General features: G+C 43.1%; 1 protein-coding gene across 1 annotated transcript in view; it reads right to left on the reverse strand.

The window, feature by feature from the left end:
* SHANK2 (SH3 and multiple ankyrin repeat domains 2) overlaps positions 1-20,790 on the reverse strand; it is a 639,405-nt gene that overhangs the window by 534,450 nt on the left and 84,165 nt on the right. The window contains exons 6-7 of the mRNA XM_038407205.2: positions 3,929-4,132; positions 840-911 (exon numbers count right to left, since the gene is read on the reverse strand). Coding sequence (XP_038263133.1) covers positions 840-911; positions 3,929-4,132 — 276 coding nt within the window. The remainder of the gene's footprint in view (positions 1-839; positions 912-3,928; positions 4,133-20,790) is intronic.

Below are 20,790 nucleotides of genomic sequence, written 5' to 3' on the forward strand. Positions count from 1 at the left end.
ATCCGACCTGTAAGGGTCTCTGAAGATATGCATGTCAGTATTTATAAAACTGGTGATGTACTGAAAACTTGCTGGGTTTATATAAAGTTCATATAAAATTACTTGTAAATGTATGGCAAAGTCAAACATATGAAATATACTGACAGGTTTCAGAGTAGCAGCCGTGTTAGTCTGTATTCGCAAAAAGAAAAGGAGTACTTGTGGCACCTTAGAGACTAACAAATTTATTAGAGCATAAGCTTTCGTGAGCTACAGCTCACTTCATCGGATGCATTACATGCATGAAATATACTGTTAGAAAAATTCTCAAATTGTAGTCGCTGGACCACCTGCCACCCATGGACGTTTACTAGTGGTCTGCAGACTGCTCAGCTGGTCACCCGAAGCAAATCTCCCCCTAATTTTCCAGTGCTAAAATACATACTTTTCTAAATATTACTTTTCCACTTAAGCAATTGCCTTAGTTGTTGCAAAGATGCTTCACATTCTCCAGTCAGTTGTGGAAGGGGAGGCATCTACAAGACAACTTCTGTTTAGATGTGGTCTACATGAAAAAGTCTGAGAATCCCTGGTGTATTGAATATAAAATCCAAGTCCTGCAGGCTTTACTCACATAAGCAGTTCATTGACTTCAGTGGGACTATTCACATGAACAGAGATCTGCAAGATCAATGCTAGAACTATCCAGGCTGCACTCTGTATGTATTTTTTAGACTGTCATTAGAATCAAAGGATTCTAATCAGAGGGTCATTGTGCATCTGATGTTAGTACTTTTCCTGCCAGATACTATCTTTCAGAAAATGGATGATCTCTCTTATCACCAGTAAATTGGACATACCTTTGTATGAAGCTTGGCCAGCTGTTTTTCATCAAGATTTAATTGTTTATACACTCTCTTCTTGTACCGAAACTGATAGGGAAACAAATAGATTAAGTCAAAATTTCGTATTTTATTTAGTAGTGAAAAAGATCAGAAATTATCAGAATGTGGCATCTGTTAACAGTCAGGTAGATTTGGGCAAACTTCAAAAAAGGGCTTGGGAGTACAGTTTAAATAAACCCCAAAATGTTAGAATGCTTGGAACCATACTATTGAAATTCTACAATCCTTATAAGCCAAGTTGATACTTGGTATAAATATCCAGAAGTCAATGAAATTACATGAGGAATGAGTTTGGCCCCTTGAATCTACACAAATAAACTGGAAATACCATGTGAAGAGCTTTCCCTAAAGACATTTCAGCACTTTCACTTCCAGCCGCAGACAGAAAAAGGAATTGCAGAGGTATGTGAAAATTTAAAACATGCATTTAAAAAAAAAAAAAATCAGCAGAACGTTTCTGAATCCTTACTCATAGGAGTAGTTCTGTGGATGTTAATGACACATCTGCTGTGAGTAAGGATCACTCATGTGCATAAGGGTTACAGGACTGGCTTTGGTCCAGCTGAGGCCAGTTCTTATTCTGTTCTGACCAGTTTGCCTATTGCTAGAGCAGACAGATCAGCTGAAAATTCATGGGGTCACCATTACACCATGATATATATTTACCACAGATCTAGCACACCACAATTTATAGTTCATTAGAATGCTAAATGCCTCATCTGTGATTTTGTGTAAAATGTATTTTTAACCATAGATTTCACGCCCACCTCTCTTCTCACAAGGCTAGATGGTGGTATTTCTGATACCTCCCTGTAAAGGGGCAGTGTGGAGCTGCAGTGCCCCGGACGAGTGCTGGGGAGATTGTGCTCCTTGACCATTGTGGTGCATAATCTATTCCATCCTAATGAATGAAGTAGATTGTTTGCTCTGGTCTCCTGGCCCCACCCTGTACACCAGTGCAGGAGAGTCACGCCATGACCCAAGCAGTGTGAGTGCCCCAGAACAATAAGCTTTTGCATGACTGTGCAATGTTGAGGAAGCGTCTTGTGTGCCACTACACAAGGTCCCTTCACTATCTGGTCCATAACCTTTTTTGACTATGTCTGAAGTTCAAAGCCCCGTCTCTCTTTTTTTTTTTTTTTTAAATATAAGCTTTTCATGGTATTTCTGTCTCTTTGTGTTCATTAAGATTCTACTGTAACTACTGTTCATGCTCTCAGCATGCTACAATTTTCTCTGAACTGGTAATTACATGTTGTGAATAGAGACAAAAATAGATCTTTATTTACTAGGTAGAATTCAAAGAGTGCCATGTATTTTTTGGATAGGGCCTGAATATCAGCTTTTCGGACAGAACACTTTCATCCCCTACATGCCATGTACTTGAATACTGCAGAGAAAAAGGATCCTTTCCCCATTTATTGCACATAGAGGAATTCTGCAGACAAGTCCTCTACTGTTAAAACAGTACTGTAACAAGTGCACTGGGGAAAACAGTAGATTTAAATATAGTGATTATTTACTTTGTTCAGGATTATAGCACAAACATCAGTGACTGACCCTCAGAATTCAACTGGTAGAGTAAGTAGGACTCTGAACTCTCACTTCCATTAGTTTTACACCAGTGTAAATCTATTGATATCAGACCTGCAAATTTCACTTATTTTTCCTGTCTACTATAGTTTTTTGGCCTTTCCTAAAGCGAAAGTTGAGCAATTACTGACTCAATGTAGGAAGTATTACATATAAAATCAGAGAGTAATTTATGTGAGTTAGGGAATAGCTTAAATATAAAAACATTTCAAGATAATCTCCTGTTTCCCTAATTTTACTCAAAATTTAAATTACTCATACTAAGGGCTTGTCTGAGCAGTGAGGTAATGCACAGTACTGGCAGGGATGGGAGCGTGATTTCTAAAACACACTGATGTGTAGTGGGATAACTGGTCCATGTAGAGCCTGCTAGTGTCCACTCAAGATTCCCTAGGGCAATGTTTTCGAAATGGTGGGTCCCGCTCTGGGAATTGTGATGCACTCAGGTTTGTCCCATATGCCAGGTTGCAATACCCACAACCTGGGAGTCAAGCCAGCACCACAGGACAGGAGCTGTCATTGTAGGATAAGTGTAGGGCGTCCTTGCTCTCCAATCCCCCGTCCCCAAGTTCTCCCCTCCACATTAGGCCCATGATCCTCTAGAACTTTCCTACAATCCTCTGGTGGATCGTGACCCACCATATAGGAAACATTGCACTAGGGAATTTTTAATGTGCACCAGCAGGATCTACATGGACCAATTAATTCTGGATTTCACATGGCCCTTGCTATATGGTGTGCTACACAGTCATTTTTTCAACTAAAAATCCCAATGTATCAATAATGAGCAAAATAGGTCAAGCAACAGGTTACTTGTTCTTTCATCTGGGAGAAACCATCAGCCCTTCCAGTCCTCTCACTCATCAGAGGGTGCCAGGATTTATATAGTCCCTTTTCCCAGCATGTCTTGCTTTATCTCAAGAGTACACCTGGCTGTCCAGGAATGACATTTCCCAGCAGCCCATCGTTGCTAAGGGGAAAAAAAGTTCCAGCATGCCCTACAACTGGAACTGCAGTCTGGTCCTTAAAGCATAGTTTAGCATCTTAGATTTCTCCACCAAATCATAAAAAGTGTTACCCTGAAATATCTTTCTGTCAATCAGTGATCATGTCTCCTGTTCTACTGGTATGCCTCCTGAGGAAAATCCTGGAACAGAGTAGTGCCAGCCCCACACTTTCCTAGCATTAAAGGACTGGTACATCCCACCACAGAAAGTCATTGAGCCTGATCCTTAACTTTTATGTGAGTAATGCATAAAATACACCCGCTGAAACAAACAGCATTACTTGTGTGAGCAAGGCTTCAAGGTCAGCCCTTTGAACACTACTTCTTGAGCGCAATTCACATCCATTTAGAAACCTCAAATAAGACTTACTATATATACATATACCATAAATAAAAATGTTTCAGATAGTAAAGCTTTAAAATTATTACAGTTGTATTAAAATACCTCTAAGGAGGGAACACCTTTATTCACTGGTTGTGGATATTCCCTAAGGAGTCGTTCCTCATCCAAAAATTTCCCATCTCTCCCGTTGCTGGCAGGCTGAAACAGCCCATAATTCAGGACATCTTTCAAACTCTGATTCAAAGTGCATAAAATTTGTTGTTTTGCTACCCACACCGAAGCTTCAGGATTAAATCTAATGCATTTCTGTAAAGCCAAATAAAATAACATGTTACAAAACTTATAATAGATTTATAAAGATCATTCTAAAGTAACAAAAAGCCACTTAAGTAATATTGTGAGAGCCTGCAAAGAGTGCACAGATATTAAATACAAATGCAATATAATATACACTTGCATATAAAGCAGAAAATTTTGCTCAGCCACAAGGCAAAATATTCCACAATACTTGGTATCTTTCATTTTCAGGCACATGTTCACAATACCTTATCCAACTTTTTCTAGACAAAGAGGAAGAGAAGAAAGCATATAACTTGAGCTCAAAATGAATGAGATCAGCTATAACAAATTAAATGAATAAACTGGTACTTGTCTGCATTTCCCTGCAAAAGAAGCTGAAAATCTACATTTAATTAAATTCTAAGACAAAGAACTGCATTAACAAGGAGATTAGATTTCAAACATCTGTTCCTTAACAACATCAAACACAGAGGTGCTATAAAAACATAGTGCATCCTGAGTTCTTTCTCAGACTTTAGAAATCATATCTTCTTTCACAGATCATGTGTGAGTACGCAGCATCTCTTGGTACAACCCAGGGAAGGCAGGCTAATGGGACTTCAAGCACCCTTTTGATTTTTATTTTGTTTGGCGACCTGTGTAGCCTCCCGCATAATTTACATTTAAATTACAGCAGCCTGTCCTCAGCTACCTTTGTGTGGCAGCAGTGATATGTGCAGTGGGCCCATCCTCTCACCTTGATATGCCCCTCCCTCCTCCTACACTGGGGTTGCAAAAAGCATGGCATAGGGCTGCTATGTAAGTCTCTCTCCTGGACAGTTACAGACTGTTCTGGTCCCCTTATGTTTCCCCAGCAGCATACAGGGGCTGTTCTGGGGGTCAAAAGAAGTACCCCCAACCCAATAATATTTCAAATACAAGAAAAAAATCAAAATACACATAGCAGCCTTAACTATGACCACAACAATATGAACTCAGCTTTTCAATATGTCATTAATTTCTGTTTAAGTCATTTCTGAAGATCTCTATGTTCTTAACAATTATATTCTTCAAAACTTGCATTTCTATATGTAGATAGTAAGAACGGAACAGTACAGAAAAATACAAATTGACACCTTACAGGAAAAGGAAATGCTTTTTTTAATCTGATGTATCAACTTAATTTACAGCTTTCTATAGTACACATCTTTGCAGCATCTGTAGGTTACATATTTTGTAAATTCTCTAGAGATAAATCACTCATATGTAAAAAACTAATCACTATGGATTTATTAATGATAAACACGTCAGTACTTGACAAGATACCATGCAATTCTGAAAGTGTGAAGCTCTGATTTCCTACATTTAACCAAATTATTCAAATGGCTAAATCAAGTGCAAAATTTACCACTTTATGGGTTTATATGGCAATGTGTTTTTTCTATATCAGTTTCTCCATTTGGGGGAAATAGTCCCATAAGTGAAAAACATTCTTGGATCCTGAGAGGTATGAAGGACTTTCAATTCTCTATTAATTTCACTGGACATTGCAGGTGCTCAGCTGGTCATCATCATATCTCAAGATTTTGCCCTATAGAAATAGGAGTTACTAGCAGTATCTGGCCCTTTATATTATTTGTGTGGCAAGCTGACCTGCTAACAAATTCCAATTTAGGGGATTGCAATCAATGTTTGGCTCTGATTCTGCCAATTATTCCTCAAATTAAAGATCAGTTGACACTGATAATTAGGTATCCCCTATTCATCCTTGTTGCCTGGCAAGAAATGTTCTGGCTAAGCAGCCACGATAGCATCACACAATCACCCATTTGCTGAAGGAATATGGTAGGCTTATGAATACTAGTTTAAATCCAGATCTACAATGCTTTTTTTCATGAGTGGATCATTGGGGATCACATCTCAATTTATTTCTCTTTGCGACTGATACGAACTGCAGTTTTTTGAGACGTGCTTCAAATACTTACCCGGGCTACTGTTAGGATACACAAGGAAATTATAGGGGTCAGGGAATGTGGGGGGCAAGGAGAGAGAATGTTGTGCCCAGGAAAATAGTGGGAGGGGAGAAGGAGAAGAATGGACATGGTTACTAGGTTAACTATACTGTTGTCCCTTTTGGGGGGTCACTAAGTGCATCCAACACAGGTGTCAGACCTCAGGCCTTTACTTCTCCTGGAGTGGAATTCCACATTTTGCCCACTCTCAGCTCAGGACCTTGGTTAAAACAGAAGCCTGCATCCATATTCCCTTACCTAAACTCTATCTCAATCCATAGCTCAGGCAGGTCTGGCTTCTTCCCCATTTCTGAGTTGGGAGGAACACCCCACCCTGTTTACAGCCTTCTCCCTCTGTCTCTGAGTGTCTCAGTTAGACTGACACATTTCTCAGCTCATCCCCCAAAAACCATCTTTTTCTAGGGTCTTTTAGGGCTTACATCCTCTTTTGAACTCAGGTTTATCCTAGATGGAGCTAGCTAGATGAATTCTCCCACCAACTCATAGACTCATAGATATTAAGGTCAGAAGGGACCATTATGATCATCTAGTCTGACCTCCTGCACAATGCAGGCCACAGAATCTTACCCACCCACTCCTGCAATAAACCTCTCACCTTTGTCTGAGCTACTGAAGTCCTAAAATCATGGTTTGAGCCCAGTCACTGTTATCTTAACTCTTTTGAAGCTACTTATGTGAGGGTGAGTTATCTCTGTCATTGTGTCACCCTTCCTACTTGGTACTGTAACAACCTCCTTATATGTTCCTTTGATTTAGCTCTATACATTCAATCAGGCAGCATACAAAATTGAACAGAGAAACTGAGTCACACACAATATTCATAAAAGATATTACAGACATTTTTCCAGATTGTAACGGGGTCCTGGAAGGCAGACTCCAGGATACAGGCTGCTCTCTCTCTAATCTTTATGTTGGTGAGTTCCTCCTCTCCGACCATCACCTTATTTCTTTTAGCATCATTCATCAGCCCCCCCCACCCCCAAACCCTGTCACTCAGCTTTTCCTGACCACCAGTCCATCAGCATTGATGGCTAATCATTACTCTCAGCCCTCTTCTCTCTGCCCTCTCTTCCCTTTCTTTCATCAATATAATTGTTGATTCTCTCCATGCTTGACTTTTTTGTCCATCTCAAGGTCCCCCCATCAACCCGCAGACCTGTCTCCTCCTCCAACAATCACTTCCTCAGCTCCTGCTCTCACATGACAGAGCATCTCTGGAAGAAATCACATGAACAGTCCAACTTCCTCCACTACAAATTCATTCTCTCCACATTCTTTTCTACCATTTTCCTTGCTGAACAACTCTTACTTCTCCTACAGAAACCCATATCTGCAATCCCAGTCACCTATATGCCATATATCCGACTCACTTCTCAACCCTCCGCTCCTCCTAACTCTACTGCTCTCTCTGCACAGGATCTCACAGATTTCTTCCAAGAGAAAATTGACAAAATACATCTCCCTTCCCTCTTGGCTTGCCTTCCCTTCCTTGTTCCCCTCCTATAACTCTCTCCTCCTTCTTCCCGTCACAAACACAGAAATTTATCAACTTCTCTTTTTCTCTAACCCCTTCATATGCCCTGGTAACCCCATCCCATCCCATTCCTTGCACTCAGCCACATTCCCTGTTATTCTTCTCCTTAACCTCTCACTCTTCTCTGGCTTTTCCCTTTCACAATACAAGCATGCTTTTGTCTTTTCCATCTTAAAAAAAAACCACCATTATTTAGCCTACTTTCCTCTCCAACTACTGCCCTCATCTCTCTTCTCCCCCTCATCTCTCAAATCATTGAACATTCTGTTTATAATTGTCTGGAGTTCTTTTCCTCCCATTCCATCCTACACCCTGTCCAATTGAGCTTCTGCCCCTTGTTCCCCACTGAATCCACTTTGCCTAAGTCTCTAATGACCTCTTACTTCTGTGCTTTCTCTGATGCTGCTCTTCATATTTGGGAACATCTACAAAGCTATCTCATTATCCTCCTTCAAACTTTCCTCTGCTACGATGCCTACAAAAACTTGACAATGGTTAGGCCACTGGTGTGCTGAAACCACTGCCTATCATGCTGACCAATATTGTCTCCTTGCTTCCTTGTACTCCCTTATCTGTCTGTTTGTATTCATCTGTTGTTTCGTCTTATACTTAAATTGTAAGCTCTTTGGGTAAGGGACCATCTTTTTGTCCTCTGTTTGTACAGCACCTGACACAGTGGAGTCCTGGTCTGTGACTCGGTGTCCTATGCACTATGGTAAATACAAATAATAAATAATAACAAGAACATGACTAAGAGGAAATGGAGACAGAAAGTGGTTGGCGGGTGAGATGATAAAAAGACAAGGAGAGGAAAGTGGGGTCAGTTGAAGGTGAAAGAGGCAGGACTGATAAAAAAGGAAGATGGGGAGGGCAGAAAATAGCATCTCCCACAATATATAAGTTGGGCGAGGGTAAGTGGACCCCACACCTGAGAAGCCAGTGGGGAGACACATTTATCCATGTCCATTTAAGGTTGCATTTTCAACCCAAAATGATCATACAGAAATGGAGGGAAGTTGAATTTCCCCCAAACATAGACTGTGACATTGGTAGACCTGCCTGCTCTTGCCAAGGCTGTAGGGGTGAGCTGAGCACTGATAAATTCATTTCTGGAAACCAGTCCAGGTCACCTACATGTTAGTATTGTTTAAGATAGGTGTTAGACTTGTAAGGATGTGTTTAGTCTCTATGAAGTGACTGTAAGTTGCTCTATGTATTAATCTCACATGTAATGTCTGTAACCCATGCCATAAGGTAACATGTAAGCTTTGCTTTATAACTATACAAATGCCTGATCTGAATTTGTGAACCCAGGCAGGAGGAATAGTTCTCCCACTCATCAAGAAAGACTAACAAAACTAAGTGGCCATTGTTAAACATCACAATATCAAGACTAAGGGTATGTCTACACTGACAAGTTTCTGCACCACAAATTGTACCACTTTTATTAAAATGCCGGAATTAAACCACTGTTGCGTGTCCACACTGTGTTCCTTGTGAAACTGTAGTGCATCCACATTAGCAGCTCTTGCAACGGCAAGACAGCAGTGCATTGTGGTAGTTACCCCACTGTGCAACTGGCCACAGGGTGCTTTGGGAAGGGTTTGCAGTGCCTCATGGGACAGGCACAGTGTCACATGATGCAGGTTTCCCAATCCCATAGTTTCATGGGCATCCTACTACATTGCCAACTGCTTTTCAACTGAAGCGGGCAGGGAGTGCATGACAGGGAGTGTGTGTGTGTATGGAGGGGGGAAGGAGAGACGGTGTGTTTTGGGGGACAGAGAGTGTGTCAACATGCTGTCTTGTAAGTTCAGACAGCGGCAGGAAGCAACCAGTCCTGAGGCAGGGGGATAACCCAACATCAGCCCCCGCCTCCCTTCCTGGGCTCTCTGCACAGCACTCTCTCTCTCTCACACACACACACACACACACACCTGCCTCTGTGTTCAACAGCATGAGCATTCCATATTAATGGTTTGCTTTGTGTCTTGGAGCAGATCAGCACAGCACTCAAGAGCTGTCAGAAACGGTGCTCTGAAAGGGGAGGGGCGCATGTCTCCAGGGCAGCCGAACTCAAAACAATGAGCAGAGCAGTCACTTGAGGCATTATGGCACAACTCCGGAGGCCAATTACAGCACAGAAAGCAATCAAGTGGTCACACTGGTAATAGAGCGCTGGAGCCTCTGCACAAATAGCCTTACAACTCTTGTCAAGGTAGGTTTTTTGCAGCGCTGCAACTGAGGAGTTTCTGCGTGCAAAGTGGCTTGGCAGTGCAGACACACATCTGCAGTTTGAGTGCAAAAAGCTGCTTTACTGTGCAGAAACTTGCCAGTATAGACAAGCCCTGGGTTAATGGCCCTCTCACACCTATGAAGGTGCTATGTACAAGGAAGCTCATGCCATGAGCTTGAATTCTGGAAGAAGGAAATAAAGATAGCTGACAGGAAAATTCTTCATCTCTGCTGTATGGTCTCTCACAGGACTGGAGCTAGGAAACAAAAGCACAGATCCCTCGTAATTCAGATTACTACAACTCTGCCACTTTTGGAACTATATACTGTATATACTGTAATTCATTTGCATTCAATTTCATATATATGTTGCCTTTTTTAACCTGTAAATAACGCTCTAATTTCTTTTTCCTAGTTAATAAATCCTTAGTTAATAATCCTTAGTTAATGGTTATTAGCATGGTCTTCAGTGTGAGATTTGAGGTACAAATTGATCTGGGGTAAATGACTGGTCTCTTGGGACTAGAAAGAACCTGAATCTTTTGTGATCATTTGTGTATGTTAACCACTATCATTAAGTCCAGCTTGCATGGGTGGCAAGATAGATTGGAGTGCTCAAGAGGACCATCTGTGACTCCATGGTAAGACAGTTATAGTGCTTTAGGAGTTCACATTTGTATCCTGAGTTGGTGAATTCTAATTATAGGACTTACAATCAGTTTGTGGAGTCTGCCCTGGTTTTTGATAGTTTGCTCTGAGGTTGGCACTCACAGTTGTGGGCCACTGCAGACAATGTGACACAGACCAAGAAAAAACTGATATATTATTTCATCATAATTTTTAAGTCAATATCAAGATTATAGTTTTTGGATGGGAATGTCTCGTCATTTTGAATTATTGGGACTTGTAATACTGAGACTGAACAATGCCAACTTTGAGTCGACAGAGCAGATCCATGTGTAACCCTTATTCCATGAAGGTAGCTAGATGATGTCTATGAAAAGCCTTGGTGGTATTGATCTGGTTTTTAGTGTCATCTATTTACTAGTAACTGGATCTGATATAACCAATTAGTGCTTCCAGTTCTCAGCGAGGTTGTGAATACAACCAGCACCACTCTGAATCTAAGAACAATTCCAGGATGGCATACAGCTTATACCAAAAAAGAAAAAAGAGTAAGATTACCCCTCAATATTTCAGACATCCTACAACACTCATTCCCCCAGCTCCCTGAGGCCTTAGAATGTGCCCTTGACATTCCTACTAGAACATGCATGCTTCAACTATTATTTTTGACAGTTCTACATTCAAATGGATCCAGGTTGGCAGACAGGTTTAGCTAGAAGGTTCAATGAAACAGGAAACAATTTTAAATAGAAGCAGTGGTTAAAACTCTATGGGTACAGCAAACTGAGGCCTGGTCTACACTACAAGTTTATGTGGGATTTACCAGCATTAAATCAAATTAACCCTGCACCCATCCACACAACTAAGCCATTTTTTTTTTACATAAAGGGCTCTTAAAACCGATTTCTGTACTCCTCCCCAACGAGGGGATTAGCGCTGAAAGCGACATCGCCGTTTTGAATTAGGGTTAGTGTGAACGCAATTCGAACATATTGGCCTCTGGGAGCTATCCCACAGTGTACCATTGTGACCGCTCTGGACAGCGCTCTGAACTCAGATGCACAGGCCAGGTGTGCAGAAAAAGCCCCAGGAACTTTTGAATCTCATTTGCTGTTTCGCCAGGCGAGCTCATCAGCACAGGTGACCATGCAGTCCCAGAATGGAAAAAGAGCTCCAGCATGGACCGAACGGGAGGTATTGGATCTGATCACTGTATGGGGAGAGGAATCCGTGCTATCAGAACTACGTTCCAAAAGACGAAATGCCACAACATTTCAAAAAATCTCCGAGACCATGAGGGACAGAGGCTACAGCAGGGATGCAACACAGTGCTGCATGAAACTTAAGGAGCTCAGACAAGTGTACCAAAAAACCAAAGAATCAAACAAACGCTACGGGACAAAGCCCAGACATGCCGCTTCTACTCTGAGCTGCATGCAATTCTAGGGGGGGCCGCCACCACTACCCCACCCCTGTCCGTGGACTCCGATGACAGGGTACTCTCCGCCATGGCTGAGGATTTTGCGGACAGGGAAGATGAGGAGGACGAGGGGAGAGCTTGAGGAGAGCACACAGCACACCGTTCTCCCCAACAGCCAGGATCTTTTTATCACCCTGACTAAAATACCCTCCCAACCCAGCGAAGCCGGAGAAGGGACTTCTGGTGAATAATATAATACATGTTATAAAAGCAAGCATTTTTTAATGATTAAGTAGCCCTGAGGACTTGGGATGCATTCGTGGCCAATACAGCTACTGGAAAAGTCTGTTAACGTGTCTGGGGATGGAGCGGAAATCCTCCAGGGACATCTCCATGAAGCTCTCCTGGAGGTACTCTAAAAGCCTTTGCAGAAGGTTTCTGGGGAGAGCAGCCTTATTCTGTCCTCCATGGTAGAACACTTTACCACGCCATGCTAGTGGCAAGTAATCTGGTATCATTGCATGACAAAGCCTGGCAGCATATGGTCCCAGTATTTGCTGGCGTTCAAGCAGCATCCGTTCTTTATCTCTCTGTGTTATCCTCAGGAGAGTGATATCATTCATGGTAATTGAAATAGGGGAATTTAATTAAGGGGACATTCAGAGGTGGCTGTTCCTACTGGGCTGTTTGCCTGTGGTTGAAAAGAAATCCTCCCTGCTGTTAGCCACACTGTGGGGGCGGGACAGGGGGCATTGGCACTGAGCTGTTTGCGTTTGGCTAGCAGGGATATTCCCTGATATCAGCCACACGGTGCGGAGAGGGGTAAAGCGATCATCCCAGAGAATTGGATGGGGGGGATAGTTTGGCTTCTGCTGCTGCATGTTAACAGGAAAACCGCAGCACTAAATGGCCAACTCAATGTACTTTGCTTGGTATGGAAGAGGAGGGTGCTGCTGTTATGAAGATTGCAGAAGCCGAAAGACTATGGCTTATCATGGTCGCCTGCAAGCCGAATTCTGTTGCCCGGCACTGCGTGTGTGATCTCTAAAACCAAAGCTGCAGGCACTCAATATAAGATGCAAAATTCGACCTTGTACCAAAATCACATGTGCTATATAATGTGAATAGTGTTGTTCACTATGAAAGAGTATAGCCATTGTTCTGTAAAATGTACCTTTTAAAACACTTCACTCCCTTTTTTTCCTCCAGCAGCTGCAAGTGTTTCAAGCCTCCCTCCTTTGTCCCGAAGGCCATCTCAGATAAGGCAGCGAAAAAAACGCACGTGCGATGAAATATTCTCTGAGCTCATGCAGTCGTCCGGCACTGACAGAGCTCAGCAGAATGTGTGGAGGGACACAATAGCAGAGTACAGGAAAGTGGCCGATGAACATGAGGAGAGGTGGCGGCAGGAAGATCAGGGGAGGCATGAGGCAAAGCTGGGGCTACTGTGGGATCAAATGGACATACTCCGACGTCTGGTGGAGTCATGAACGGCAGCAGGATTACAGCAGCCCCTGTTTAACTGCCCTCCCTCCTCCCCAAGTTCCATAGCCTCCTCACCCAGACGCCCAAGAACGCAGGGTGGGGGGGAAGCTCTGGGCACCCAACCACTCCACCCCAGTGGACAGCCCAAGCAACAGAAGGCTGTCATTCAAGAAGTTTTAAAATGGCCTTTTCCTTTCCTCCTCCCACACCCCACCCGGGTTACCTTGTGAGTTAACTCCCTATTTTTATAATCAATTAATAAAGAATATACGTTTTTAAAATGATAGTGACTATTTCCTTTGCAAGCAAGCTGTGATTGAAGGGTGTGGGCAGGTGGCTTACAGGGAATTTAGAGGCAACCAAGGGGATGGGTTTTCATCAAGGGAAACAAACAGAAGTGTCACACAATACCCTGGCCAGTCATGAAACTGGTTTTCAAAGCTTCTCTGATGTGCAGCGCTTCCTGCTGTGCTCTTCTAACTGTCCTGGTGTCTGGCTGTGCGTATTCAGCGGCCATGCAATTTGCATCAATCTCCCACCCCGCCATAAACATCTCCCCCTTACTCTCACAGAGACTGTGGAGCACACAGCAAGCAGCAATAACAATGGGAATATTGGTTTTGTTGAGGTCTGAGCGAGTCAGTAAACTGCGCCAGCAACCCTTTAAACGTCCAAATGCACACTCTACCACCATTCTGCACTTGCTCAGCCTATAGCTGAACAGCTCCTGATTACTGTCCAGGTTGCCTGTGTACGGCTTCGTGAGCCAGGGCATTAAGGGGTAGGCTGAGTCCCCAGGGATAACTATAGGCATTTCAACATCCTCAACAGTTATTTTCTGGTCTGGGAAGTAAATCCCTTCCTGCAACCATTTAAACAGACCAGAGTTCCTGAAGACGCGGGCATCATGAACCTTTCCCAGCCATCCCACGTTGATGTTGGTGAAACATCCCTTGTGATCCACCTGTGCTTGCAGCAACATTGAAAAGTACCCCTTGCGGTTTATGTACTGGCTGCCCTGGTGGTCCGGTCCCAAGATAGGGATATGTGTTCCGTCTATAGCCCTACCAAAGTTAGGGAATCCCATTACAGCAAAGCCATCCACTATGGCCTGCACATTTCTCATAGTCACTACCTTTGATAGCAGCAGCTCAATGATTGCATTGGCTACTTGCATCACAACAACCCCCACAGTAGATTTGCCCACTCCAAATTGATTACCGACTGACTGGTAGCTATCTGGCGTTGCAAGCTTCCACAGGGCTACTGCCACTCGCTTGTGAACTGTGAGGGCTGCTCTCATCTTGGTTTTCTTGCGCTTTAGGGCAGGGGAAAGCAAGTCACAAAGTTCCATGAAAATGCCCTTACACATGCAAAAGTTTTGGACCCACTGGGAATCATCCCAAACCTGCAAGACTATGCGATCCCACCACTCTGTGCTTGTTTCCCAGGCCCAGAATCGGGGTTCCACGGCATGAGCCTGCTCCAGTAACACCATGATCTCCAAATTGCTAGGGACCCCGGTTTTAGAGAAATCTGTGTTCAAGTCCTCATCACCGCGCTTCTGTCACCTCCTCGCCTGGTTTTTCAGGTGCTGGTTCTGCATAAACTGCTCGATAATGCGCGAGGTGTTTACAATGGTCATAACTGCTACAGTGAGCTGAACGGGCTCCATGCTTGCTGAGCTATGGCATCTGCTCAGGCAACCCAGGGAAAAGGGCATGAAATGATTGTCTGCTATTGCTTTCATGGAGGGAGGGAGGGTTGACCGACAACATTTACCCATAACCACCCGCAACAAATTTTTGGCCCCATCAGGCATTGGGAGATCAGCCCAGAATTCCAATGGGCAGTGGGGACACTGGGAACTGTGTGTGACAAAGCTCCTCTTCTGCCTTTGTGGGTCCTGTGCTTATTGGTGGATTTGCTCGCCTCAGAGGTTCACAGCAGCCCTCAGTTTGGCCACTTTCGTGGCTCAAATCTGCCGTTCACTCAGTTAGCCTCGTCACTGCCCAGCATGGGGAAAAAGAAGAATAACAATCCCCGCAGTCTCTGCTGATCCACCTAGTGGATCAGGGAACAGACCAGAGAATTTCCCCTTTGGTGGAACCCACAGTCCAGGTCAACTCCTCCGGTATCTAGTAGGGAGTTGGAGGAATGGGGGGAACCCGGGCCTGCCCTCTACTCCGGGTTCCAGCCTAGGACCCTGTGGATTGCAGCTGTTTACAATGGCTCCTGTAACAGCTGAGTGACAGCTACAACTCCCTGGGCTACTTCCCCATGGCCTCCTCTCAACACCTTCTTTATTCTCACCACAGGACCTTCCTCCTGATGTCTGTTAATGCTTGTACTTCTCAATCTTCCAGTAGTACGCCTTCTCACTCTCAGCTCCTCGCACCTCTTGCTCTCAGCTCCTCGCACGCACACCACAAACTGAAGTGAGCTCCTTTTTAAACCCAGGTGCCTTGATTAGCCTGCCTTAATTGATTCTAGCAGCTTCTTGATTGACTGCAGGTGTTCTAATCAGCCTGTCTGCCTTAATTGTTTCTAGAAAGTTCCTCATTGTTCTGGAACCTTCCCTGTTACCTTACTCAGGGAAAAGGGACCTACTTAACCTGGGGCTAATATATCTGCCTTCTATCACTCTCCTGTAGCCATCCGGCCTGACCCTGTCACATGTGGGATAGCTACCTACAGTGCGCTGCTCGGAATGTCGACAATTGTCATGGTACTGTGGATGCACACCACCAAATTAATGTGCTTAGTGTGGACGCATGCACTTGACTTTATACAATCTGTTCCCAAAAATTGACTTCTGTAAAATCGGAGTACTTTCGTAGTGTAGACATGGCCTGAGTGTTTCTTATAAAATACAGTCTAACACAAATATCCCAAGCTGAAGTTTCAGGTCATATGAGATCTGCATAAAGCAACTGCAGCCCCAAAGCTTCTCTAAATCTAAACAAAGGGATGTCTCAGGAGCAGGAACACGCTCATTCCACCAAAGGCAACTCACTTCAACTCCTCATAGGTGCTAACAGAATTCACTGTCCTAGTTGACCTTTCTCTTCAACGGGCCAGACAAAGCTTCTTTGACTGGATCAGAACAAGGAACACCAGACATCTTATGCTATGGAACCTTTCACAAACCTTTTCTTTCACTTCCAGGGGAGTATGTATTGGGTGGAAGGGCCAGCAGGATCAATGCAAAAGATTGCAAAGAGCTCTTTGAGCACTACCAGACTCTGTTCCCTTACCTTCCACAAAACTGTTCTGCTACCTTGCTCAGCTCCCACCCCACTTCCCACTCAATATTGCTTTGCTTCAGGAAAGGGCAGGGACAGTAGGTTATGAGAGCAAGTTTCCATTTTCAGTGAATACTTTGTACTGGAGCAGAGAACTTTGCGGTTTAGGTAAATACTTTACAGTGTTTTTCACACTTCAATGCAGGGCACACGTGAAAGAGGCAAAGAGTGGATTTCAAATATAACACATTATAGGATATATCATTATTCACACAGAAATCTGTAGCCATCCCATGGGAAACTGGTGTTATTTCACTGCTTTAACACTGGCACCAGAAATTATAAAATGATTAAACTAAGAACATATGAACTTAAGTTCGACCATACTGGGTCAGACCATGTTCCATCTAGCCCAATATCCTGTCTTCCAAAAGTGGCCAATGCCAGGTGCTTCAGAGGGAAAGAACAGGCAATCACTGAGTAATCTATCCCCGTCATCCATTCCCAGCTTTTGGTAAACAGAAGCTAGGGACAATCAGAGCATGTTGTTGCATCCCTCACCATCCTGGCTAATAGCCATTAATGGACCTATCCTCCATGAACTAATCAATGTTATGGAAAACCCAAGGCGTGCGGAAGAAATTGACTATACACCAGTTCGAGCTTCTTGCTTTTATTTATTGTTGTCTCTCTCATTTTGGGTCTTAATCTCACATCTTAAAAGGTTGTTTCACACATCTGGGTTTTGAAAGTGTAACAGCTGTTTGTACAGAGGGCTTTTGTTCATGGCATTATTATAGAACAAATAGCATTTGATCTTATATGCACAATCACTTGTTTAGTGGTAGTATCGTCTAGTAAGGCTATCTCAGGGAACTGAGAATAATATAGTCTAGGACCCAAGTGCATATTTTTTTCCCAGCCAACAAAAGGAAATTTTTGCTGAGACACCAACATGAGCTCTTTCACTTGACTTGGCCTGTATTATTGGCATATATGACAAGCCTTAACAACTTCTTCAATGCCTGTTCATTTTAGGCCAGCATAAAATGTCTCTTGCCCTGCTTTTGAATCCCTTTCATATCTATTCTGTACTCTTTTGAGAGCATCCCTATCCCATGGAAGATTTCCTTAAACTCTTCCTCAATTATTGTAGTCCCCTGCCCTTTTAAAGAGTGCACCCTTTTGATGAGACCACGGGCTTGACTTGGTTATAACCCAATAATGGGATCTCTTTTCCTGGGTACTATTATGAAGTGTAACTATAATATGGGGCTTTTGTCTGTTAGTGCATCCTTTGTGGAGAGATGGGGAACTACACCAAGCTGGGTTCATCCCCCTCATGCCATCATACCTAATTCTGCATTTGTTAAGTCCTTGTCATGACCCAAAAACGTAGCTTTTTCCCAGGGTCACACTGTGTTCACAGGCTACTGCTTGGCATTCATATATACTCTCTCTCTCTCTCTCTCTCACTCAAACTTTTTTCTTTTCTGCCTTCCTGCACACAATTTCAGATCCAAAATGTTACTCTGCCAAAAGCTCCGAGGCAGGTTCACACACTCCTTTTGTCTTAAATGTGGACTTATGCTTACAGTTCTGTTAACGAAGGGTGAGTTCATATCTAGACATCTCAATGAGGTTTTAACTTTTCCCCAGTTCGCTGCAGGACAGTGAGCTCTCTGACAGTGGCAGAGTAACTGGATGAGCTCTTCAGTTCTAATCATCTTAGGCCTGGTCTCCACTAAGAATTTAGGGCAGGTCTACACTACAAACTTGCATCTGGTGAAGATGCTCTAAGCTGATGGGAGAGAATTCTCCCATCAGCTTAACAACTCCACCTCCATGAGAGACAGTAGCTACATCAGTGGAAAGCCCTGCAGGGGATCAAGATCGGTATAACTACATTGCTCAGAGGTGTGGATTTTTCATACCGAAGTAAGTGTGTAGACCTGGCCCTCCATCAGTATAGCGATGTCTCTCAGAGATGTGAAAAATACATACCCCTGAGAGATGTAGCGATACCAACCTAACCCCGGGTATAGACAGCATGAGGTTGATGGAGGTGGATTACCTGCACTAACAGGAGAATCCCTCCTGTCAGTGTAGGTAGTGTCTACACTGTAGCGTTTTAAGTGTAGACGTTCCATTAGGTCACATCTAAACTATAGCACCTCATTGGGAGGTTGATTAACTAAGCTGACAAGAAGAGCCACTGTAGCGCAGTATGTGAAGACAAACCCAGAGAGACTGAAATAGTGCTGCAAATGTTGTGAGAGGTTGGACAACAAAGAGATTAAGGCCTTGTCTACACTACAAAGTTTTCTTGGCAAAAGCTGCATTTTGCTGACAAAACAGGGGAGATGTCCACACTACAAAGCTACTTTTGGCGTTGTCTGCAAGAGAAGCTCTCGGACTGACATAAGCACTGTCTATACACAGGGTTATATCGCTGTAACTACATCGCTCAGGGGTGTGGATTTTTCACACTCCTGAGCAAGATAGTTTATCAATATAGGTATGTAGGGTAGACCTGGCCTATAACTAAATGCCTACAAATGCCAAATTCTTCTGGCACCTTCTTCTCCAAGTTCTTATTGCTATTTTCAGCCTCTCACATTAGACTACCCCATAGGAGCCAAATTCTGCCCTCAGTGCATCTTTGCAGCCCCATTCAGAATCTTTAGTTCATAGTTTAATTGACAAAAATGTTCTTTTAAAGACATTTTTAAGAAGAATCAAAGAACAACAAAAATATTAAGGGCACAATGGTACAGACAAATATTTGGCTTGATGTGTAACCATTTACTATTATTTATTTAGCATTTACAAAGTGCTCAGCACTGGGTACGCTGCATAGGAATAACCATTCCTGTTCCAAGGAGGCCACAATCTTTCAGATCCTAACAATCTTACAATCACAACCTGATCCGAATGTCCATTTTTAAGCACACGTAAATAATAAGCAAGCTACTTAGAGAAAGGATCATCTCATGAAGAGGCTGCTGATCTTTCTGACGTGAAAAATTGAGGTTTACAAAGCTAGTAAAATTAGATGAGAGAACTTTTAGATCACAAGAGAGCAGTATCTGTAGCTCCTATACCATAAAAAAAACAAAACAGATTTCCAACAGTAAGAAAAAGAAAGCAGGGGTTTGCTCTAAATTTTACATAGTGTGTAATAAAAACATAAGCAAGAAGCACCTAAGAAGCATAACTGGTGCTGAACCTTCCAATGGCATTTTAGTATATGCAAGTGGGTAATGAATACGATTCATGAAAAACACACTGAACAAATGCTTAACCATGCACTTAAGGGTAAAACTAGTTGCTTCCTCTAGGGAAGTTCTGCAGGCATTAATAATGGAGGGGATGTAGAAGGGAAGACAAAGCATGAGGGGACAGAATGTAGTTAGGTCCAAGGTGGAAACGTGTCAGAGGAGAATCTTCTATGCAGATCTTCCTGTTCCCCACTCCCCACGTAGGGATGGTTCTGCAGCAGAGGCCACAGAGGTTCCATATCTTAGACCGAGGAGTATTCTTCTCTTTTACATCCTCTAAAACATCTGCCCAGCACTTGGCTGGGCACTGTGCTCTGCATTCGTCCCCATGCACATGAAAGTTACATACAAGTGATTTAAATGGCACATGACTAATAGACTATCTAGAATTATTAAGTGAATTAATTCAACTTAGAATCTAGTTTCTGCTTGAGAAAATGAAAGGCAGTTCTGAGGGCAGACTGAAGACTCTACCTTCCAATCACTACACTGAAACACTTACTGCCACTTCTAAGAGTTTGAGGAAAGAGAGCAAACTGCAGTTCAGAGATACAGAATATAGCTTCAAGTAGTGAAAAGCTCGATGATTTTTTTAAGACAGCAAGTTTGAAAGAGAGGCAAACTTAAGAAGCTGAGGAACAAAGTTTGATTTTCATTATAAAAATAAGTCAAGTTTGACAGGTGTCTTGAATGGTCTCTATAGACCTCATGCTCATTCTCAGGCCAATACTCTGTTGCCAGCCCATTTGATGTAAGGTTATATTTGAACACGCTTGCAATTACCCTTTCCCCCAACCCCATCAGCTGTTCCATGGAATGGTCTTG

The sequence above is a fragment of the Dermochelys coriacea genome, chromosome 6 (assembly GCF_009764565.3).
Source record: "Dermochelys coriacea isolate rDerCor1 chromosome 6, rDerCor1.pri.v4, whole genome shotgun sequence".
Classification (NCBI taxonomy): domain Eukaryota; kingdom Metazoa; phylum Chordata; order Testudines; family Dermochelyidae; genus Dermochelys; species Dermochelys coriacea.